The sequence below is a fragment of the Triturus cristatus genome, chromosome 3_1 (genome assembly GCF_964204655.1).
Source record: "Triturus cristatus chromosome 3_1, aTriCri1.1, whole genome shotgun sequence".
NCBI classification, from domain to species: Eukaryota; Metazoa; Chordata; class Amphibia; order Caudata; family Salamandridae; genus Triturus; species Triturus cristatus.
The window spans coordinates 365,026,120-365,051,092 of NC_140583.1; the positions used below are offsets into that span (position 1 = coordinate 365,026,120).

The 24,973-nt window shown below is 48.7% G+C and overlaps 1 protein-coding gene across 4 annotated transcripts in view; it reads left to right on the top strand.

The window, feature by feature from the left end:
* NEDD4 (NEDD4 E3 ubiquitin protein ligase) overlaps positions 1-24,973 on the top strand; it is a 1,922,401-nt gene that overhangs the window by 1,000,523 nt on the left and 896,905 nt on the right. For 2 of the 4 annotated variants that reach the window (XM_085644133.1, XM_085644131.1), the window contains one exon: positions 23,862-23,927. The exons of the other annotated variants lie outside the window; for them this stretch is intronic. In XM_085644133.1, coding sequence (XP_085500259.1) covers positions 23,862-23,927 — 66 coding nt within the window. The remainder of the gene's footprint in view (positions 1-23,861; positions 23,928-24,973) is intronic. 4 annotated transcript variants of the gene reach the window in all.

Consider the following 24,973-nt stretch of genomic DNA (forward strand, 5'->3'; position numbering starts at 1 on the left):
ATCTTCACCTAAATATAACATCACTTTTACCTTTGTGGTTTTTTCAGTGTCTTTCTCTTTGTTGTTTTTTTTTTTTACGTAAAGTAATTTTTTATTACCATACATAAAGCCAACCCAAACCGTGCACAGCCATTGGCTGAGCGCTATAGGGGTTTGGCTGCAGGGCATGGCCCTGCAGCCAACCCGCGGGATCGCCAAGCCCATGCCATGCATGGCCTTTGGCTATACATTGCTGGGGTCTTAAGTCACAAGTCCTGTCCTGTGGCCAAGCCCTGCAGCCATCCCATCGGCAGACAGCTAACCCCCTCTGCGCGGCGTGTGGTTGGCCACAGGGCCTGGGCTCTAAACAGCCAACCCTATGCCACACATGGCCTTCTATTGCGCTAAAATGTAACAAGTGAGCCTATTGAATTAATCCAAATGTGAGCATATCATTATACATGAAGCAGATCTATCATCTTTCTCCAAAAACACCAATAATTTTATTTAAATGTATATTTCGGTAATTTACACAACACAATGTTTATTAATATAGATTAATAAAGATATGTTTACTAAAGTTTTATTTTATAAATACGGATAGGACTCTCGTTAAATGCAACCATACAACCCGGCCCTAGATGGTGTTGCATTCCCAGCTGTAGAGCAAAAGCTCCATCCTGTGAAATACTTAAACAAAATATGGTGAATTCTCCTGGGGTCATGGATTTGATGACCGAGGACACTTAGGGCCTGATGATGGCTTTGGTGCCCCTTTCCAGGCACGTCAAAGTCGACCACCGCCTGCCCGCCAGATTGCTAGCATTTTCATGGTCTGGCAGGCGTGGCGGTCCTGCTGCGGTGCAGTACAAAGTCTCATATCTTAGCCTTAGAACTGCACCGCAGCAGAACTGCCAATGCATGTTCCTGCATGGCATGGACTCAGCAGTTAATGCTGTGCAGGAACGGGGTGCATGCAACCCCATGCATGGGGCAAGGGAGGGCCCTGTAGGGCCTCCTTTGTTTCCTCACCGAAAACAGTTTCAGGAGTAGGAACCTCCATGAGACAGCTGAGCATAAGGAAACTTGTAATATGCTTGATGATGCCGCAGTGGCACCAGCTCGCTTCAGGACTGTTACCGCCAAGACAACGCTTGGTATTCGTGCGCTGTATAAATTTTAATACAATAACATAACACCAAGCATATTCCGGCCTCAAGACTGTCGCACCACCGATCCCTGGCAGTTGTGGCTGTCCTAGGAAGGTACTTAATTTTTTTTTTAAAACAGATTTTTATTGTCAGTTGCACAATATACGCAGGGCTCTGTACCCCAGAGGCCACTGCAGCATCAAGTTATACATTGGCATGACCGCAATTGACTTTTTTATAAACAAAACAAACACAATCTTTGACCTTGAATGTCGTTCCGGATATCTACCCCACTCACCCCAACTCCCCGCCCCCCGAGTTGCGCAATTCCCACTGATGACCGCCCACCCGCCAATAACCGAGGACCAAAAAAGGAAAGAAGGAGACAAACTACCCGAACTGATGGAAGACCATCCCACTCTGAGCGCACACACACACCCCAGGCAACCCCCCCACCACCCAGGTATCAGACCCAACCAACCCTCATCCCACTAGGAGATCCCCTGTTGCAGTCGGAGGCTCCAGCCACAGGCCTCTATAGTCCGCCCACCGCTTCCATATTTTATAATGCTTACGCGGACAGCCTCTGGCCACAAAGATGGGCTGTTCCAGCCCCATGCAGAAGTCCAGGCTATTTTTCCAAGCAGCCACCGAGGGAGCCCGCGTGTCCATCCACATCTTTGCAACATCGCGTTTCGCCAATGTGAGGCCCAGCTGCATAAGATGCCGTTTATAGATATTGCCCCCGATACCATCCATTACATGCAGCAGGGCGAGCTGTGGCGTGCATGGGAGCAACCACCCTAGGACCTCAGACAGGCAATAGAAGACTCCCCTCCAGAAACGATCCAGCGACGAGCATTGCCAGACCGTATGCAGGAATGTGCCCTCCGTCCCACCACACCTGAGGCATTCCGGGGAGGCAACCAGGCCCGCCCGATACAGTCGAACCAGAGTATAGTAAACCCGGTGGAGGTACTTGAATTAGATGAGGCGGAGGCGCATCGCTATGGCCGCACCCCGAGGGGTGCCCAGGGCCTCCCTCCAATCTTCTTCCTCCAACGTACCCACGTCCTTCTCCCACACCTTCCGTAACTTGTCCAATGTAGGCACACTGTGGGGGACCAGGGACTGATATATCCGCGAGAACTTTTTGGTAGCGAGATCACCCATGAAGACCTTCGCCTCCAACGGGCTAAACTCGGGGATGGAGGCGAGACCCTCCAGGCTGGGGAAAAGCGCATGACAGAGCTGGAGGTACCGGTAAAACTGTGTCCGAGGCATGCAAAATTCTTCCTGCAGATCCCGGAACGATTTAAGGGACCCCTTCCGCACCACGTCACCCTGGGTGGAAATGCCGATGGCATCCCATCCGCTAAAACCTTGTAGGGCCACCAGTTCTGGCAGGCGTCGGTTGTTCCACAGAGGAGTTACCCCCGTTAGTGTATTCCACCACCTCATTCTTCTTAGAGACTGCCGCCAGATCTGGAAGACTACCTTTGACACCGGCGGCAGCGCACTCCGCAGCGTCTCCGAGTAGAGGATTGTGTGGAGAGTGTAACGCCCCATTAGGTGCCGCTCCAACGCATAAGCCAGGTCCCCCCGGTCCCCATACCACCACTCATTGAGGGCTAACAGGTGTGAGGCCTGGTAGTATGAAAGCATATCTGAGGTCGCCAGACCTCCACAGTAGGTGGAGAGAAAGCACGTGCGCAACTCCACGCGCACTGCCCCTCGCCCCCAAAGGAACCGGCCCAGCACCGAATTCAACATACCAGCGAGGCGCGATCGGGTACGGGTGATTCTGTAATTGATAGAGCAAGCGGGGGAGCGCAACCATCTTAAAGATCTCCGATCTACCATATATAGTCAGTGGCATACGGGACGAAGTCGTAATGTCTGCACGGACGCGCTCCCACACCGGTGCCAAGTTCCGCTCCCACGATATCGCCGGCACCTCCGACAGGAAAACTCCCAGGTATTTAAGTCCTCCTTCCGCTACCTGTAGCACAGACGCCCACGTGCCCACTCTCACCCGAGGTCCCAAGACCCACAGTGTGGACTTGCGGGGGTTCATATACAGCCCGGACATTTCCCCGAAAATTTGCATTATCTCCAGTATGCGCAGACACCGACCTGTCCAGTGCCGTTAAAAAGAAGAGGACATCATCCGCATATAATGCTATCCTGTCAGATAGGCCAGGGGCCCACTCAAATCCCTTCAACTCTGCATCTATACGCACCCAAGCCGCCAACGGCTCCATGGCGAGGGCGAAGAGATAGGGCGACAGGGGGCACCCCTGTCTAGTACCATGTCGAATGGGAAAGCTGGACGAGACCGCTCCCGCCACGCGGACCGAGGCTGTCAATTCGGTATACAAGAGCATCACATACGACAGGAACCGAGCGCCGAGATTAATCCGGCAAAGGAGGGCGAACAGATAAACCCAGCTCAGAGAATCAAATGCCCTGTCCATGTCCGTCAGTACGAGCGCCGCCGGCTCCCCCGTCTGTCGGACCGCCGCCAGTGCTACGTGTGCCCGCCGTATGTTGTGTCGCGTCACCCTCTGGGGCATGAACCCGGCCTGGTCCGGGTGGACCAAAGCCGAAATGTGAGGCCGGAGGCGATTAGCCAGGGCCTTGGCCAAAACCTTGGCCTCAACATTGAGGAGGGAAATAGGGTAGTATGAAGCATGTTGTTCCGGGGGCCGACCAGGCTTATGGAACACCACCACCTCTGCGTGTCACCAGTCCGGTGGGAGCCGACTGGCCTCCCTGGCCTCCTCCACCGCCACCCGATAATAAGATGCTAGTTGTAAGTTGTATCGACGATGGAACTCGCTGGGGAACCCATTGGGTCCCGGTGCCTTCCCCGAATTGAGCTCACCTAGGGCCTTACTCAGTTCCTCCTCTGAGAGGGGGAGCTCCAGCTGTTGGTGCGTCTCGTCTCGTCGTCGGACACTGATCTGGGTGGGAGATCCTCAATGAACTTGCCTACCATTGCCTCCGGTAGGCACTCCCGAGGGGCGTATAAATCCGCGAAGTAGGCAGCGAAGCTCTCCGCTATGGTCATAGGGTCAGTGATTGGTGCTCCCTTCTCATCTAGCACCCCCGGGAGGACCTGGGAAAAAAAAACACCCTGGCAGAGCCGCTGTAGCATCTTGCTCGACTTGTCGCCCCATTGATGAATTCTGCTGCGCCTTGCAAGCCATACTTGGCGAGCCTCATCCATAAGGAGAGAGGCATAGGACTGCCGCGCCAGCAGTAGCTGTCGCACCTCTGGTCCTCCATCCGTCTCCCGGCTCCGACGCTCAAGCCCTTCCACCTCCGCCTTGTCCCTAACCAACTCATCTCGGCGCTTTCTACGGGCCGCCACGCACCATGCAATGTCCACCCCTCGTAGAGTGGGCTTCAGTGCCTCCCAAAGTATTACTGCACTGGGGACCGACCCCGCATTAGCGACAAAGTAGTCCGTAGTTGCCTCCCTCATAAGCCTCTTGTAGTCAGCGTTCTGCAAGTTCCACACTGATAGTCGCCAGCGAAATGGTTGCCGCCCCCTACCTAACCGCAGCACCATGAATACCGGTGAGTGGTCCGACAGCCCCCTAGGAAGGATCCCCACGGACATTACCCACGTTGCGATCGCCCGGGGGACGAAAACATAGTCTAACCGAGAGAAAGACTTATGAACCGCTGAGAGGTACGTAAATTCCCTCCTATCCCCATGTACGTGTCACCAGGTGTCTACCCAATCGAGGCTCCTAACCAGAGAATGCAATTTCGTGGGCTGAGTGCCACCAAGGCCCCCCTCCTGCCCTGTCTCTGTCCCTACCCATATCCATAACATCATTCCAATCTCCACCCACCACTGCAGCCACGCCCAGCATGGCCTCCCACAAGGAGAGCAACCGCTCCACCAAGGACCACTGTAAGGAGGGAGTGGCATATACACAGCCTAGCACTATAGAATCCTCCCCAATCTTGCCCCGAAGAAACAGGTACCGCCCCTGCGGGTCCAGCCACTGTTGTGCATGCACGTATGGGACCCTACGATGTATCAAGACCGCCACTCCCCTAGAACCCTGCATGCACCCAGCGTGAAAGACCTGCTGGAAGCCATAATGCTGCAGGCACAGGGCCTTGGAGCCCATCAGATGAGTTTCCTGCAATAGGAGGATGTCAGCTCTGACCCTTTTCGCCTGACGCAGGACTGCACCTCGCTTAATTTTGTCCAGAACCCCATGCACATTCCAACTAACAATGCGGAGGGTGCCCGGGTACATCCCAGCCTCTACGGTCCCACTAGCCATTGAGCGACAAGCCTCGATGTAGCACGGATATGAGATCCCAACCGCGGGTGTGCATGACCAGATGGGCACAGTGTAAAAGTGCTCATACCCCTAACCAAACCCCTTCCCCATAACAAACCCCCCTCCCCATACCTCAAGAACACTGAAGTACCTGTTGCGGTGGGGTTGGTTCCAGGCCCCCAACAGGGGGGCACGGTCCGCAACCGCCAGTGGATCCCCAACTTGCAGCCCATGTCACCCAGGCCCACCCCCCACAAACCTTGAACAGGTGGGGATTCAGCCCTCCTAGGGCTCCCCCTAGACCCCTTAAAGCAAACATTCACACAGTCCAATTAAGGAAGCGCCCCGGCACCATCCTATTCACAAGAATCAAGGATCCAATGTCTGGGGCTGGGAGGCAGGGTCCAAGCCCCCGCAATATTATCAACAGCTCTCTCCTGCACGGAAAGAAATGAGCCGCACTCCGTGCAGTGAAGATAAACGCATTTTATTGGCTCAGCCTCGAGGATCGCACCGCCAGCAAGAGCGCCGTTTTACTGCCTGAAATTGAACCGGCTTTGTTGAACGTGAAAACGAAAAGGGTCAGTAGTGCGCCACCGGAGACCGCTCCGGTATGGTCTCTTTGCAACCTTGAAAATGGGCATGCTACGGAGCAGCAGTGGACGAAAATGGACTTTGTTTCTTGTTTAATTTTAACCAACTTCGGCATCACCCACTGGAGGGCTTCACTGCAGTACCACACATCCCAGAATGCATTATGTAATCCACCGAAGGATGGCCACTGGGGGGCTAAAAACTATAAAATGGTGAAAGGAACTAAACTGTGGTAACTGACAGATGCCAAGGCTATTCCTTTGATAAAAGTTGAAGACGACTGAAACGCGTCCGGACTGCCTACAAAATAAATAAAATGCGTTTATCTTCACTGCACGGAGTGCGGCTCATTTCATATATATATATAGCAGCATGGTGATTTTTGAATAAACTTAATTTCTGCACGAAACTGTGGTCCGTATCCGTTGTCAGAAGCGACATTAGCGGAGTTCTTGGATATATATATATATATATATATATATATATATATATATATATATATATATATATATATATATTACCTACTGGCGGTCGCCAGTAGGTAGTTATAGTTAGGACCACGTTTCCATAGGAAAACCTCAACATTCTATTTTGAATAACTTTGGCGCCGGTCGACGAATCCTCGCGAATTTCTCAAAATAGGTGGGGCGCTACGCTCCGCTCCTACCCTGAAAGTCTCGGGGGGATTCGTCAAGCGGGGGCTGAGATAAAAGGGGGGTCCCAAAACGCGTTTTTCCCATGCATTTTTCCATAGGACCTTTAGAACGAGCTACAGCCCGAACGGCTGAACAGAATTACTAGAAATTTGGCAGAGAGGTAGTCCCTAGGTCAAGGAAGTGCCTTTTGTAGGTTTGGTGTAAATCTGTTCAGTAGATTCTGAGAAAATAGCCTTTAAATCAATATATATATCTGAGCCCGCTTACCGTATGCTTACCGTACGCTTACCGTACGCTTACCGTAAGCTTACGGTGGCGTGCGCGAGCGCGATTCTGATTGGCTCTTAGATCTTAGTAAACATTCGAATCGGCCGAAACCAGGAAGCGGCGTCCGCCATTTTGTCTCTCGCACTGAGTGTTGTTTATCAAACATGATGGCCAAAAACATGTTACGGGGCTGTTTTGACAACTCCCTCCCACATAGTCATGTTGAGGGAGTCCCCAAACATCCCCCAAGAGCAAAAACGGTTTTATTTTTTTTTCGGCAATTTCGCGGGGTACGCTTACCGTACGCTTACCGTACGCTTACCGTAAGCTTACCGTACGCTTACGGTAAAAAAATAAAAATAAAAAAAACACTATCCACACTTACCCCACCCCCTGTGCTTTTGGTGGCCGCAGGCCACCAAATGTGCAGGGCTTATTAATAGAGAAAAAAAACGTAATTTTGGCAACATGAAATTATAAAATCGAAATTAAAAAAACACTATCCACATTGACCTCACCCCCTGTGCTTTTGGTGGCCGAAGGCCACCAAATGTACAGGGCTTATTAAAGTTGATAAAAACCGTGCACGGAACGAACTGCGTTAAGTGGGCGCGCACGCCACAAATGGCGTAAAGTAACTTAGCATTTAAAAAAACGTACAAATTCACTGAAAAAACCATAGGTTTCACACACGTTATAGTTAGGAAATAGCATTTAAAAAACCTTGCTAATTCACTGAAAAAACCATAGGTTTCACACATGTTATAGTTAGCTGGACATTTTACTGATAAAAAACCAATGAAATTCCCCCGTTATAGTTACTGTAGGCAACTATAACTCACGCGACCGTAATCCTCTGCTGATGACATATGTGTCTTTATGAAAAAAAAATATTTGTAATATATGTATAGCTAAAATTTAATGGAAGAAGATATGGGCAAATAAGTGTCTAAATACAGTATTAGCATCAGCAGAGGATTGCGGTCGCGTGAGTTATAGTTGCCTACAGTAACTATAACGGGGGAATTTCATTGGTTTTTTATCAGTAAAATGTCCAGCTAACTATAACATGTGTGAAACCTATGGTTTTTTCAGTGAATTAGCAAGGTTTTTTAAATGCTATTTCCTAACTATAACGTGTGTGAAACCTATGGTTTTTTCAGTGAATATATATATATATAAATGTATATATATATATATATATATATAAATGTATAGTTACGACCAAAGTTTCCATAGGGAAAGCGTTTTTTCTTTTGCCAATACCTTTTGTGCCCCTTTACGAATCTTCATGAAGTTATTAAAAAATGTCCACTTTTTGGTTCAGCTCCTGTGTTGAAAGTTTCGGTTTGATCTGTCAAGCGGGGGCCAAGAAAAAAGAGGTTCCCAAAACGCATTTTTCTCATTTTGTGTCTATAGGTTTTTTTATTTTTGAACACTACAGCCCTAACCGCTGAATGGAATTACACCAAATATGGCAGAAAGTTAGATGTTAGTACAGAAAGTGTGCTTTTTGTGATTTAGTGTAAAGCGGCTCAGCAGTGTTTAGAGATATATAGGTGTAAAAAATATAGATATTTGGGGACGCAAGTCCTTGCAGTAGACTCGCAGATCCTACTGAAATTTAATTGGCTGCCAACACTTCAACCAGGAAATGTTGGCAGCCATCTTGGGGCTCAGCTTGAAGCAGAGTCCCTCAAAAAAAGTAAAAAAATAAAGAAAAGGTAGCAGGGTGGGGATATCCTGACCCCCCCAGATATGGTGGGGGTAAGGGGTCCCACAGGGACCCCACCAGATGGTTAAAAGCATTTAAAATAAAATGTTGCCTCAAATTCGCGGGCGGTTTTATAAGAAGCCCCCGGGTGGGAAAAATTCCAGGGGCAGTGTTTTATAATTATGTGGGGGGTGCCCCTGCAGCACGCCCGCGCCCGGGGACCTCCACCAACCTAGGCCAAACATAAGTAAAGTGGTGCCCGGGGCCCACACGGCCCCCGAAGCCCAGGTTCCGCCACCCCCTCTGGCTTTATGTATAATCCAAGCGGCTGAACAGACCCCCGTAACCCTGAGTTCCACCACCATCCTGGGGCAATTAACATGGTAATGCAGGGAGCCCGTGCGCCCCCCCCTCCCCCACTGCCCTGGGGACCGCCACCCACCAGGGGCCGGCTCCTGCTATGTCTTGGGGTGCCCACCCCCAGGACATAGCTGATAGCTATGGCTTGGCGGGAGTTGTGACAATTTCAAAAAAATCTCCTTTTGGGTTCAGCTGTTGTGTTGAAAGTTTTGGAGTGATCCGTCAAGCGGGGGCCGAAAACAAAGGTGTTGTCCCAAAACGCTTTTTACCCATGTTATGTCTATGGGGATTTTTCATTTTTTGAACAAGACTACAGCCCAAATCGCTGAATGGAATAACACCTAATTTCCCAGAAAGCTAGATGTTGGTCCAGAAAGTGTGCTTTTTGTGATTGTGTAAATTCGCTCAGTAGTTTCAGAGGTATTTTAGTAAAAATAAAAAAAAGTATATAGATATCTGGGGACACGAGGCCTTGCAGTGGACTCACGGATCCATCTGAAATTTGATTGGCTGCCAACACTTCAGGAAGTGTTGGCAGCCATCTTGGGACTCTGCTTCCTGGGGCAATTACCTTAGACATGCTGGCCCCAGGGACGGCCACTTCCCTGGGGCAATTACCATAGAAATGTGGGGGGCCCATGCGCCGCCCGCAGCCCTGGAGACCACCACTTTGCCGGGGCTCAAATAATATAATGAAGTGGGCCCGTAGCAGACCCCCGGGACCACCACCTCCCTGGGGTTTAATGAACCTCCTGGTGCCAAAGATGGCCCTGGGGACCGCCATCCACCAGGCTCCTGCTATGGCCCACCCTCAGGACATAGCTGTTTGCTATGGCCCTTTAATATCTTAAACTACTGAACTACTGAATGGATTTTCTTATCCGTCTCCGTCTATCCTCATGCTAGTACGAGTGATTGTGGTGTTGTGGAGTGCCTTGTGTGCGTGGGTGAGGAGCTTGAAGGTTATCCTCTTGTTGACGGGGAGCCAGTGCAGGTCTCACAGGTGGGGTGTGATGTGGCTGCGGTGAGGGATGTCAAGGATCAGGCGTTCTGGATGCTTTGAAGCCGTTTCAGGAGTTTGGCCGAGGCTCCTGCATAGAGGGTGTTTCCGTAGTCCAACCTGCTGCTGACGAGGGCCTGGGTGACCGTTCTTCTTGTTTCAGTGGGGATCCACTTGTAGATCTTGCGGAGCATGCGGAGGGTGTTGAAGCAGGAGGAAGAGACGGCGTTGACCTGCTTAGTCATGGAGAGGGTGGAGTCAAGGATGACCCCTAGGTAGCGTGCGTGGTCGGTGGGCGTTGGAGCTGTTCCTAGTGTGGCCGGCCACCAGGAGTCGTCCGAGGCCGAAGGGGTGGTTTCGAGGATGAGGACCTCCGTCTTGTCCGAGTTCAGCTTCAGTCGGCTGTTCCTCATCCATTCGGCGACGTCCTTCATTCCTTCGTGGAGGTTGGTTTTGGCGATGTTCGGGTCCTTGGTGAGGGAAAGGATCAGCTGGGTGTCATCGGCGTAAGATATGATGTTGAGGTTGTGTTGTCGGGCGACGCGGGTGAGTGGAGCCTTGTAGATGTTAAACAGCGTTGGGCTGAGGGATGAGCCTTGGGGTACGCCGCAGATGTTCTCGGTGGCTTTGGAGTGGAAGGGGGGGGGAGGCGGACGCTCTGTGTTCCGCCGGAGAGGAAGGAGGTGGTCCAGTCCAGGGCCTTCTCTTGGATCCCGGCGTCGTGGAGGCGTGTGCGTAGTGTGCGGTGGCAGAGCTTGTCGAAGGCGGCTGACAGATGCAGGAGGATGAGGGTCGCGGTTTCTCCGTTGTCTAGCAGGGTCCTGATGTCATCGGTGGTGGCGATGAGGGCTGTTTCGGTGCTGTGGTTGCTGCGGAACCCGGACTGGGACGGGTCCAGGATGCTGTTCTCCTCGAGGTAGCGGGTCAGTTGTTTGTTGACGGTCTTCTCGATGACCTTCGCCGGGAACGGGAGCAGAGAGATGGGCCGGAAGTTCTTGGGGTCCGCCTTGGGTTTCTTGAGTAAGGCGTTGATCTCGGCGTGCTTCCAGCTCTCCGGGAAGGTTGCTGTCTCAAAGGAGATGTTGATGGCTTTCCGGAGATGGGGTGCGATGGCGGTGCTGGCTTTGTTGAAGATGTGGTGTGGGCATGGGTCTGACGGAGATCCGGAGTGGATGGTGTTCATGATTTTGATGGTGTCGTCGTCGTTTATGTTGGTCCAGGAGAGCAGGCAGTCGGTGCGGATGGTGTTCGCGGGGGCGGAGGTCTCAGTGGTTGTCGGGGTGGTCCTGGCATTGAAGGTGTCGTGGATACTCTGCTACCGCAGACCATATGACTCCTACAACTGACTATTATAGATAATGTGAATTTCCTGAAATATTGTGCTTTGTGTTTAATTAGGCCTGACAAACACTTGAAACTGTATTTTTAGCTTTGCGCTGCTATCACCCCAATTTTAATTGCGCCGTATTCACTTTTTTAAATTTGGAAAGCACTCACTTTAAAGTAGTCGCCTGTGTCCTCGGTCCGCCACGGCTTGTGGCGATTGAGCGGAGGGACGAGAAGGCGTCAGTTTTCACTTACGGTCTGCCGACCGGAACTGCGGTTAGCACACCAGCATTTTCAACCGCCTTAGCCCTACAAAAGGCGGGGCTGGGCAGTGGATGAGCGCAGCGGCATGCTGGCGCAAGACAAGCCTGTCTGCGCCCGTCCGCGCACGACCGCTGCCAGCTGCCACGACCCCTGCCTGTTCTATTTTATATATAGTTTACCCCGTTTCCTCCTCTAAATTAGTAAGCCTCCAAAATGACTTTGTTTAAATACTCAAGTCAGGAGTTGAAAGATCTTAACCACTTATCTCGTAAATACTTACAGAAGCTGTAACAATTAGCGGGGTACAAAGGATCTTGTGTCCTAATATACCAGCTCCCCCTAGTGAAACTCAAGTATCATTTAACATACCAGCTCCCCCCTAGTGAAACTCAAGTATCATGTAACTCCAACCTTACTAAAATCGCCAAACCACTAAAAGCACTCTATTTTAACGCCCATTCCATTCCCAAACATGCTGTTGATTCAGAGTCTCATTGACTCTGAATTACCAGATATCTGTTTTATCACGGAAACGTGGTTGCGTGAGCATACCTCTCCAGATGTCGTCACTGCTTTTCCTCCACAATACAACATAATAAGCGTGGACAGAGAATTGAATAGAGGAGGTGGCCTGCTTATAGCCACTATTCCGGATGTGAACATCACCTCTTTAGAAATCATAAATACGTACGAACAAAATGGAACTATGTGTTTTTAAAATGGAAGGTCTGTTAGGAGGAACATGGAGAGGAGCCTTAGTACATCGACCTCCCGGCCCCAAAAATGATTTCCCACATAAGCTACTGGAGATAATTGCTCCACATGTATTAGCCTCAGATTATTTTCTTTTGTTAGATTATAATCATCACGCGGAATTATTACAGGATCCAGATACAGATCAGCTAATTTCCAGTATCAGCACCCTGGAATTAGTCCAATTGGTAACCGGGCCCACACATACTGCGGGCCACACGCTTGACTTACTATTAACAAACTCTAATAAGGTTAAGGTTGAGCCTTCACTACCATTATTATGGTCGGACCACAGCTTATTAAAATTTGTCATTTTCGACCATACCATCAATTCAGTCCCCAGGAAGGAATTAGTTTGGCGAAGATATTGGCGCAAAGTCACCTTACCTCTTTTTACTACCTACTTCAGTTCAACTCAACCCAGTCTAAATAATAATATTGATCAAAGAGCAATTTCCTTAGAAAGAACAATAACTAATGCACTGGACAAAATTGCTCCTCTGACTAGAGTTACAGTCAAAACTCGAGCCGCTCCTTGGTTCACGGAACAATTAAAGTCAGCAAAGCTCTCTTGTAGGACTGCGGAACAGTATTGGAGAAAATCCAAAGACCCTATAGACCGGGAATCATATAAAGATGTTCACCACAAGTATATGGAAAACATAAGACAGACAAAAAAATGATTTCTCCTAAATCGTATTGAGAAGGCAGCAAACTCAAACAAAGAGCTTTATCAAAACTTAAAAGAATTCTCTACTCCACCTGTTCAGACGCAATCCTCTATCTCTCAGGACTGGATAGATTCCCTCTCCAAATTTTTCGATGATACGATCATAGCAATTCATAATTCCTTTCCCCCACAAAATATTATCAATGTTTCGGGGAATCTTTCCTTAACTGCCTCTGATCTCCCTCACATTATGGAAAAATGTACCCAGTGTAGTTTTGAAGAAGTGACCAAAGCTATCATAAAAGTAAAATCAGGTTCTCCTACACATCCTTTGCCACCAAGAATCCTTCCAATCATAGCTCCAGCTTTGCTAGACAGCCTCACCGACTTATTTAACAAGTCATTGTCAAAATCGGAAGTTCCTAAAATATGAAAAACTGCCAGAGTCAGGCCCATATTAAAAAAATCTACCGCAGACCCTAAACTTCTTTCTAATTATCGCCCAATATCGCTGCTCCCCCCATTTCAGTAAGATGCTCGAGTCACTGGTCAACAAACAGCTCGTTGACCACCTTGAGAGCCAGGGACTGCTGGACACTTCACAAGCGGGTTTTAGGGCAGACCATAGTACCGAAATAGCTCTGCTGGAAGTAACGGACAACATCAGACTGGCATTGGACAGGGGGCAGTCATCTATCCTCGTCCCGCTAGATCTATCAGCAGCGTTTGACACAATCTCCCACAGCATTCTTGAACGTCGGTTTTGGGAGATTGGTGTCAGGGGAAAGGCTTTACAGTGGCTCAAAAACTATCTTACCGATCGTAATGCGATAGTACAGTTAGGAGATCAGTCAGGATGGGAGTACCACAGGGCTCTATTTTGGGCCCGACACTCTTTAACCTTTACGTGACCCCTCTGGCCAAAGTGATTAGATCCTATGGCTTTCATGTTGTGTCCGTATCCGTTGTCAGAAGCGACATTAGCGGAGTTCTTGGATATATATATATATATATATATATATATATATATATATATATATATATAAATGTATAGTTACGACCAAAGTTTCCATAGGGAAAGCGTTTTTTCTTTTGCCAATACCTTTTGTGCCCCTTTACGAATCTTCATGAAGTTATTAAAAAATGTCCACTTTTTGGTTCAGCTCCTGTGTTGAAAGTTTCGGTTTGATCTGTCAAGCGGGGGCCAAGAAAAAAGAGGTTCCCAAAACGCATTTTTCTCATTTTGTGTCTATAGGTTTTTTTATTTTTGAACACTACAGCCCTAACCGCTGAATGGAATTACACCAAATATGGCAGAAAGTTAGATGTTAGTACAGAAAGTGTGCTTTTTGTGATTTAGTGTAAAGCGGCTCAGCAGTGTTTAGAGATATATAGGTGTAAAAAATATAGATATTTGGGGACGCAAGTCCTTGCAGTAGACTCGCAGATCCTACTGAAATTTAATTGGCTGCCAACACTTCAACCAGGAAATTTTGGCAGCCATCTTGGGGCTCAGCTTGAAGCAGAGTCCCTCAAAAAAAGTAAAAAATAAAGAAAAGGTAGCAGGGTGGGGATATCCTGACCCCCCCAGATATGGTGGGGGTAAGGGGTCCCACAGGGACCCCACCAGATGGTTAAAAGCATTTAAAATAAAATGTTGCCTCAAATTCGCGGGCGGTTTTATAAGAAGCCCCCGGGTGGGAAAAATTCCAGGGGCAGTGTTTTATAATTATGTGGGGGGTGCCCCTGCAGCACGCCCGCGCCCGGGGACCTCCACCAACCTAGGCCAAACATAAGTAAAGTGGTGCCCGGGGCCCACACGGCCCCCGAAGCCCAGGTTCCGCCACCCCCTCTGGCTTTATGTATAATCCAAGCGGCTGAGCAGACCCCCGTAACCCTGAGTTCCACCACCATCCTGGAGCAATTAACATGGTAATGCAGGGAGCCCGTGCGCACCCCCCTCCCCCACTGCCCTGGGGACCGCCACCCACCAGGGGCCGGCTCCTGCTATGTCTTGGGGTGCCCACCCCCAGGACATAGCTGATAGCTATGGCTTGGCGGGAGTTGTGACAATTTCAAAAAAATCTCCTTTTGGGTTCAGCTGCTGTGTTGAAAGTTTTGGAGTGATCCGTCAAGCGGGGGCCGAAAACAAAGGTGTTGTCCCAAAACGCTTTTTACCCATGTTATGTCTATGGGGATTTTTCATTTTTTGAACAAGACTACAGCCCAAATCGCTGAATGGAATAACACCTAATTTCCCAGAAAGCTAGATGTTGGTCCAGAAAGTGTGCTTTTTGTGATTGTGTAAATTCGCTCAGTAGTTTCAGAGGTATTTTAGTAAAAATAAAAAAAAGTATATAGATATCTGGGGACACGAGGCCTTGCAGTGGACTCACGGATCCAACTGAAATTTGATTGGCTGCCAACACTTCAGGAAGTGTTGGCAGCCATCTTGGGACTCTGCTTCCTGGGGCAATTACCTTAGACATGCTGGCCCCAGGGACGGCCACTTCCCTGGGGCAATTACCATAGAAATGTGGGGGGCCCATGCGCCGCCCGCAGCCCTGGAGACCACCACTTTGCCGGGGCTCAAATAATATAATGAAGTGGGCCCGTAGCAGACCCCCGGGACCACCACCTCCCTGGGGTTTAATGAACCTCCTGGTGCCAAAGATGGCCCTGGGGACCGCCATCCACCAGGCTCCTGCTATGGCCCACCCTCAGGACATAGCTGTTTGCTATGGCCCTTTAATATCTTAAACTACTGAACTACTGAATGGATTTTCTTATCCGTCTCCGTCTATCCTCATGCTAGTACGAGTGATTGTGGTGTTGTGGAGTGCCTTGTGTGCGTGGGTGAGGAGCTTGAAGGTTATCCTCTTGTTGACGGGGAGCCAGTGCAGGTCTCACAGGTGGGGTGTGATGTGGCTGCGGTGAGGGATGTCAAGGATCAGGCGTTCTGGATGCTTTGAAGCCGTTTCAGGAGTTTGGCCGAGGCTCCTGCATAGAGGGTGTTTCCGTAGTCCAACCTGCTGCTGACGAGGGCCTGGGTGACCGTTCTTCTTGTTTCAGTGGGGATCCACTTGTAGATCTTGCGGAGCATGCGGAGGGTGTTGAAGCAGGAGGAAGAGACGGCGTTGACCTGCTTAGTCATGGAGAGGGTGGAGTCAAGGATGACCCCTAGGTAGCGTGCGTGGTCGGTGGGCGTTGGAGCTGTTCCTAGTGTGGCCGGCCACCAGGAGTCGTCCGAGGCCGAAGGGGTGGTTTCGAGGATGAGGACCTCCGTCTTGTCCGAGTTCAGCTTCAGTCGGCTGTTCCTCATCCATTCGGCGACGTCCTTCATTCCTTCGTGGAGGTTGGTTTTGGCGATGTTCGGGTCCTTGGTGAGGGAAAGGATCAGCTGGGTGTCATCAGCGTAAGATATGATGTTGAGGTTGTGTTGTCGGGCGACGCGGGTGAGTGGAGCCTTGTAGATGTTAAACAGCGTTGGGCTGAGGGATGAGCCTTGGGGTACGCCGCAGATGTTCTCGGTGGCTTTGGAGTGGAAGGGGGGGGGAGGCGGACGCTCTGTGTTCCGCCGGAGAGGAAGGAGGTGGTCCAGTCCAGGGCCTTCTCTTGGATCCCGGCGTCGTGGAGGCGTGTGCGTAGTGTGCGGTGGCAGAGCTTGTCGAAGGCGGCTGACAGATCCAGGAGGATGAGGGTCGCGGTTTCTCCGTTGTCTAGCAGGGTCCTGATGTCATCGGTGGCGGCGATGAGGGCTGTTTCGGTGCTGTGGTTGCTGCGGAACCCGGACTGGGACGGGTCCAGGATGCTGTTCTCCTCGAGGTAGCGGGTCAGTTGTTTGTTGACGGTCTTCTCGATGACCTTCGCCGGGAACGGGAGCAGAGAGATGGGCCGGAAGTTCTTGAGGTCCTTGGGGTCCGCCTTGGGTTTCTTGAGTAAGGCGTTGATCTCGGCGTGCTTCCAGCTCTCCGGGAAGGTTGCTGTCTCAAAGGAGATGTTGATGGCTTTCCGGAGATGGGGTGCGATGGCGGTGCTGGCTTTGTTGAAGATGTGGTGTGGGCATGGGTCTGACGGAGATCCGGAGTGGATGGTGTTCATGATTTTGATGGTGTCGTCGTCGTTTATGTTGGTCCAGGAGAGCAGGCAGTCGGTGCGGATGGTGTTCGCGGGGGCGGAGGTCTCAGTGGTTGTCGGGGTGGTCCTGGCATTGAAGGTGTCGTGGATACTCTGCTACCGCAGACCATATGACTCCTACAACTGACTATTATAGGTAATGTGAATTTCCTGAAATATTGTGCTTTGTGTTTAATTAGGCCTGACAAACACTTGAAACTGTATTTTTAGCTTTGCGCTGCTATCACCCCAATTTTAATTGCGCCGTATTCACTTTTTTAAATTTGGAAAGCACTCACTTTAAAGTAGTCGCCTGTGTCCTCGGTCCGCCACGGCTTGTGGCGATTGAGCGGAGGGACGAGAAGGCGTCAGTTTTCACTTACGGTCTGCCGACCGGAACTGCGGTTAGCACACCAGCATTTTCAACCGCCTTAGCCCTACAAAAGGCGGGGCTGGGCAGTGGATGAGCGCAGCGGCATGCTGGCGCAAGACAAGCCTGTCTGCGCCCGTCCGCGCACGACCGCTGCCAGCTGCCACAACCCCTGCCTGTTCTATTTTATATATAGTTTACCCCGTTTCCTCCTCTAAATTAGTAAGCCTCCAAAATGACTTTGTTTAAATACTCAAGTCAGGAGTTGAAAGATCTTAACCACTTATCTCGTAAATACTTACAGAAGCTGTAACAATTAGCGGGGTACAAAGGATCTTATGTCCTAATATACCAGCTCCCCCTAGTGAAACTCAAGTATCATTTAACATACCAGCTCCCCCCTAGTGAAACTCAAGTATCATGTAACTCCAACCTTACTAAAATCGCCAAACCACTAAAAGCACTCTATTTTAACGCCCATTCCATTCCCAAACATGCTGTTGATTCAGAGTCTCATTGACTCTGAATTACCAGATATCTGTTTTATCACGGAAACGTGGTTGCGTGAGCATACCTCTCCAGATGTCGTCACTGCTTTTCCTCCACAATACAACATAATAAGCGTGGACAGAGAATTGAATAGAGGAGGTGGCCTGCTTATAGCCACTATTCCGGATGTGAACATCACCTCTTTAGAAATCATAAATACGTACGAACAAAATGGAACTATGTGTTTTTAAAATGGAAGGTCTGTTAGGAGGAACATGGAGAGGAGCCTTAGTACATAGACCTCCCGGCCCCAAAAATGATTTCCCACATAAGCTACTGGAGATAATTGCTCCACATGTATTAGCCTCAGATTATTTTCTTTTGTTAGATTATAATCATCACGCGGAATTATTACAGGATCCAGATACAGATCAGCTAATTTCCAGTATCAGCACCCTGGAATTAGTCCAATTGGTAACCGGGCCCACACATACTGCGGGCCACACGCTTGACTTACTATTAACAAACTCTAATAAGGTTAAGGTTGAGCCTTCACTACCATTATTATGGTCGGACCACAGCTTATTAAAATTTGTCATTTTCGACCATACCATCAATTCAGTCCCCAGGAAGGAATTAGTTTGGCGAAGATCTTGGCGCAAAGTCACCTTACCTCTTTTTACTACCTACTTCAGTTCAACTCAACCCAGTCTAAATAATAATATTGATCAAAGAGCAATTTCCTTAGAAAGAACAATAACTAATGCACTGGACAAAATTGCTCCTCTGACTAGAGTTACAGTCAAAACTCGAGCCGCTCCTTGGTTCACGGAACAATTAAAGTCAGCAAAGCTCTCTTGTAGGACTGCGGAGCAGTATTGGAGAAAAACCAAAGACCCTATAGACCGGGAATCATATAAAGATGTTCACCACAAGTATATGGAAAACATAAGACAGACAAAAAAATTATTTCTCCTAAATCGTATTGAGAAGGCAGCAAACTCAAACAAAGAGCTTTATCAAAACTTAAAAGAATTCTCTACTCCACCTGTTCAGACGCAATCCTCTATCTCTCAGGACTGGATAGATTCCCTCTCCAAATTTTTCGATGATACGATCATAGCAATTCATAATTCCTTTCCCCCACAAAATATTATCAATGTTTCGGGGAATCTTTCCTTAACTGCCTCTGATCTCCCTCACATTATGGAAAAATGTACCCAGTGTAGTTTTGAAGAAGTGACCAAAGCTATCATAAAAGTAAAATCAGGTTCTCCTACAGATTCTTTGCCACCAAGAATCCTTCCAATCATAGCTCCAGCTTTGCTAGACAGCCTCACCGACTTATTTAACAAGTCATTGTCAAAATCGGAAGTTCCTAAAATATGAAAAACTGCCAGAGTCAGGCCCATATTAAAAAAATCTACCGCAGACCCTAAACTTCTTTCTAATTATCGCCCAATATCGCTGCTCCCCCCATTTCAGTAAGATGCTCGAGTCACTGGTCAACAAACAGCTCGTTGACCACCTTGAGAGCCAGGGACTGCTGGACACTTCACAAGCGGGTTTTAGGGCAGACCATAGTACCGAAATAGCTCTGCTGGAAGTAACGGACAACATCAGACTGGCATTGGACAGGGGGCAGTCATCTATCCTCGTCCCGCTAGATCTATCAGCAGCGTTTGACACAATCTCCCACAGCATTCTTGAACGTCGGTTTTGGGAGATTGGTGTCAGGGGAAAGGCTTTACAGTGGCTCAAAAACTATCTTACCGATCGTAATGCGATAGTACAGTTAGGAGATCAGTCAGGATGGGAGTACCACAGGGCTCTATTTTGGGCCCGACACTCTTTAACCTTTACGTGACCCCTCTGGCCAAAGTGATTAGATCCTATGGCTTTCATGTTGTGTCGTATGCTGACGACACTCAGATCCTGATCACTCTTGGTCCAGATACAATGGAAACTAAATACCGTTTCAAGAACTGTATGTCGCACATTGATAATTGGATGTGCACCAACCATCTGCCGCTAAATGGAGGAAAAACTGAGATAATGCTTTATGGCAGGGCTCATGAGCCCTAGTCACATGACTGGTGGCCCTCAACCTTGGCTCCTGTCCTACTCCAACACTAACGGTGCGTAATCTTGGTTTTCAAATGGACAATAAATTGTCAATGAAAGACCACATTAATAAGACAGTCAGCTCCTGTTTTGGCATCATGCGTAACTTGCGCAAAGTTTTCAAATGGATTCCGATGGAGGCGAGAAAACCGCTAGTCCAGGGACTCATTATTAGCCGTATGGACTATGGGAATGCCTTGCTGGCAGCCACAAATGAAAACCTTCTTTCAAGGATGCAGGTTCTGCAGAACACCGCAGCGAGGTTGGTACTCAATCTCCTACCAAGATCTCCATCGGTACCCAATCTGAAACTCCTACACTTGCTGCCTGTAAGGAAACAAATACGCTTTAAGATTCTTTGTTTAACGCATAAGAATATGTACGTAAAAGGTCCGGGCTTTTGGGCCCAAAAATTTAAGCTGGTATCTACCTGGCAGAAATTTGAGATCCAGTAACTTAGCACTCCTCGCATCTCCTAGAATTCGCACCACCACAAATGGAGGCAGATCTTTCTCCTTCCTTGCCCCTACGTTCTGGAACAAACTGCCCCCTCATCTACGCACTATAATTGATCATAACTGTTTTCGTAGGAAGTTGAAGACATGGCTGTTTGACATCTAACTGCACCAAATCTATTTCATCGCAGAGTTATCCACTAGCGCCATGAGACTTCTGTAGTGATATGTGCGCTTAATAAATATCCCATGATTTGATTTGATGTCTGCGATCTTGCGATGGAAGAAGGTGGCCAGCGAGTCGCACAGGTCTTGCAAAGGTGGGATGTCGTTGGTGTTGGAGCTGGGGTTGGAGAGTTCCTTCACGATGTTGAAGAGCTCTTTGCTGTTGTGTGCGTTGTTGTCTAGGTGGTCTTTGAAGGAGGCACTTTTGGCGGATCTGACGAGGTGGTGGTGTCTGCGGGTGGCGTTCTTGTGGGCTGCGTAGCTGTCCGGTGTTCGTTCACAGAGCCAGTTCTTCTCTAACTTTCGGCAGGTTTGCTTGGAGGCCTGGAGGTCTTCAGTGAACTTGCTGGCTTTCTTGCCGGTGTGGCTGTTGGAGGGTTTCCTGACCGGGGCGTGGGTGTTGGCGCAGTCATCGATCCACTGTCTGAGGTTGCGGGCGATGGTGTCGGGGTTGGTGGGGTTGGCGGGTGGGCTCTGGGCGAGGGTGGTGGTTAGCTGGTCTTCGGTGACTTTGCTCCAGCAGCGGCGAGGCATCTGTTGGGTGCGATGGTGCGTGGTGGGTTTTCGGAAGGTGAAGTGGATGCAGCGATGGTCGGTCCAGTGGAGTTCGGTGGTGTTGGGGCTTGCGGAGAAGATGGGGTCAAGCGTGTGGCCGGCGGAGTGGGTGGGTGTTGTGACGAGTTGTCTTGAGTCCGAGGTTGGCGAGATTGTCGATCAGCGTGGTGGAGTTGGTGTCATCGTTGTTCTCGAGGTGGAAGTTCAGGTCCCTGAGGAGGATGTAGTCTGTGGATGCGAGGGCGTGTGTGCTGACGAAGTCGGCGATGGAGTCGCTGAACTGTGGTTAGGGTCCGGGGGTCTGTAGACGAGGGTTCCTCTGAGGGTGGTGGTGGGGTCGGTGTGGATCTAGAAGTGCAGGTGTTCGGCGGTGCTGAGGGTGTCGTCGGTGTTGGTCGAGACCCTGAGAGTGTTTCTGTGGACGATGGCGAATCCTCCTCCTACTCCGTTGGTGCGATCCCTGCAGGTGATCTTGTAGCCTTCTGGGATGGCTGTGGCGATGTCGGGTGCCGAGGAGGGGTTCAGCCAGGTCTACGTCAGGAAAGCGACGTCTGGGGAGGTTGAGTCGTGTTCGCGGGCAGAGTGGGTTTTGAGGAGAATGCATCTGAGGTAGTTGGGTTTTTTCCTGGTCGGTGGGTTGACGGCCGGATGCTGGGAAAGCTGCAGTTCCGGCAGGAGAAGGGTACTTGGGTGCGCTTCGGGGTTGCTAGGCAGCAGGTGCTTGATCGTCCGGCATTGAGTGCGAGGAGGGTGCTGGAGTCATAGCTGAGACGGGCGTTGTGGCGTGCATGGGGTTCTGGCACTGGGCGCTGTCCAGGCGCGGACGGGTGCAGACGGGCTTGCCTTAGGCGCGCCTTCAGCGTGCCAACAGGGCGGCCGCGCAGCGCCCGCCATATAAGGGGAGGTGGGAAGGAGGAGCAACTGGTAGGCGTGAGCGGGGCGGCGAATGGGTGAGCGAGGGGGCGGGGCCGTAGGGAGGCAGCGGCGGGAAGAAACGGGGGTACAGAAGGCAAAAGAGGGAACGGAAGAAAGGGGCAAACCAAAAGTACAGTGACAATGTGTGGTACCAACTGCGGTGGCCTGCAGACAAGAGACCCAGCACTTTTTATTTAATTTATTTTTTTACAAATTTAGCTCTGATTGAAGTTGCTATACAAATTGTAATGTAAGGCTAATGTAAGTGAGTAGCTGGGTGTATAGTATGTGAAATTAATCTTTTTCTGTATTGTTTTAGATAGCTAGGATTTGGCTACAAATACACATCCAAATATTTAGATTATTTTGTCATAAAGTCAATGCAGTAACAAGCGCAATGTCAACCTCTGTTGACAGTAATAAGATTATTTGGACTCAGCTGTTCAAATTACGCAATGCCCAGTTGATCATCTCAACAGATCCGTCCGGTCCGGTTTCCTCAATTCCTTCCATCCCGGCTGGGCATTAATGTCTCAACTCAGACAAAATCGAGCGAGTCTGGATTCACCCCTATGCTATTCCACCCATCAAACGTTTAGCCCTCATATTATTTTGTGCCTCCTGAACCTTCAGAATATGTGGAAAAACCTTGGTTTCTTCTGGGACACGGATCTCTTCCTGGATAGATAAGCTAATCACCTGTCCTCTTATGGCTGCCTGTTGGTAAATGTTCTGAGAAAAATCCTACTTCTCCTATGGTAGTTCATCAGATAGTTGTCCAAACTACCATATTAAGTAGTCTGGATTATTGCAACTCCCTCTTCTTGGGCGCATTATCTGAAGTGCTGAAGATACTTCAGTGCATGCAAAATGTGGCCGCCAAACTTCCTTTGGCCTGTCCCTGGCGCTCTTCTTTATCTGCGGCATTTGATGCTCTTCATTGGCTTTCAGTGGAAAAGAGGAGCCCCTTTAAGTCACTTAAACATATCCACAGATCCTGCCATTATATGGGATCCACCTATCTTAAAAACAAGTTTTTATGCAATGCCTCAGGTTGTTTCCTCCCATCATCTGATGCCCTCCTTCTCTAGGTTCCTGGATTCCTACATGTCTGAGTGGGAGGCTTTTCGGTTGCTACCGCCAAATTATGGAATTTCTTTCTATGCTTATGCAATTTACAGAATTTTCTGCACTTTAGGAAAGCACTGAAGACTTGGCTCTGTACTAAAAGAGTCACCTTCATTTCCCCCCTTATTTTGCCTCCTCACTGCGCTGAGACATCTGTAAAGGTAGCAGTGCGCTCAATAAAACTGGTACATATAACCCACCATATTCTGGAGAATTAGCAATACATTATTCATAATTAATTAGATAAATACATTTGATGACTATAGGTATATTTGCCTTTACTCACTTTATTAATACTTTAAAAAAAATATAGATCGAAGTTTCTAGAATCTAATGCTTTCACTTTTCACTGTTGGGTTTAAAGACTAAAGATTTAAATATGTTCATTGTGGTACTGGCGTTTTTTACGTCTGTGTAATGTTTTTCTTAATTTTTGAAAGAACCATTCCGGTCGCAGGAGAAGCTTGCAAGCATATACACATGAAGAACTTCCAACACTACCAGTTGTAAGTGCCTCATATTTGTTGTGGGTTATTTTTCGATTTTTGATTCTTTTTTGTACTTTGTAACTTTACTAATTTTATGTTGCTTTTTGCTAGACTGTGCCTGTTTAAGTCACTTCACACAGATTGGCATACTTAAGGGTCGTGGTTTAGGGTAGGTTTCTCTAATGTCGATCCAGGAGGGTTGGATACATGTCAGATTTCTAGCATGTCCACATTTATATAAATGTAGTTATCTTAAAAAATCTTCAGTGGATCCTGCCCTCCAGGACCAACATTGGGGAATTCTGGTTTAGGGTATTGAGAAGATATTCAATTAGATCCTGAAACATGACAAGTTCCTTGTATAGTGATTTCAAAAATGTTATTTTTGGGAGTTTTATACACTATACACTGGCAGTGTTGATCCTAACTTGGCATATTGGATTGATTTCTGGGTGGTTTAATAGCTTTGGATTTGAGTTGAAGGTTTTAACTTTAAATTAAATGGGAGATATGAGCCCATTGTATAAAAGAATCAGTAATTCTTACCTAGGTGACCTTCCTGTGGCCTTTTAGATGTAAGCATCTATATATTCTTGTAAGGTAAGATATTTTGGAATGTGGGGGTGGAGAGATTCTGGATGAGATGGTCGGAAAGGCAGTGACTGAGCTGCTGTTGTGTTTGTTTGCTACTACTTAATTGTTATTACTGACCTGTGAAATAAAGAAGTTTCTGTCAACGAAGGATTGGTTTCTCCAGGTGACGAGCTGAGGGAGAGGATCTTCACACTATTAGATGCTACTTCATGTGTTGAACACGATCAGGTAGCTCTTTCTTCTCTGTTTGTGGTTTGAGGATCAATGGATATCCTTCTGGGAACTTTGTCTGAGCTGCTATACTATTGTGAGTTATTTGAGATTGACTCCAACACTACCACTGCTTCTGACACTAGTACAAGAAGTATTACTTTTATTTCCTGTAGAAAACTGAGAGAAGCTTGTGGCCATTGTGGATGGTTGTGCATTAGCAAGAAAACAAGGCCAACTTCCTTTAAAAAACACACATT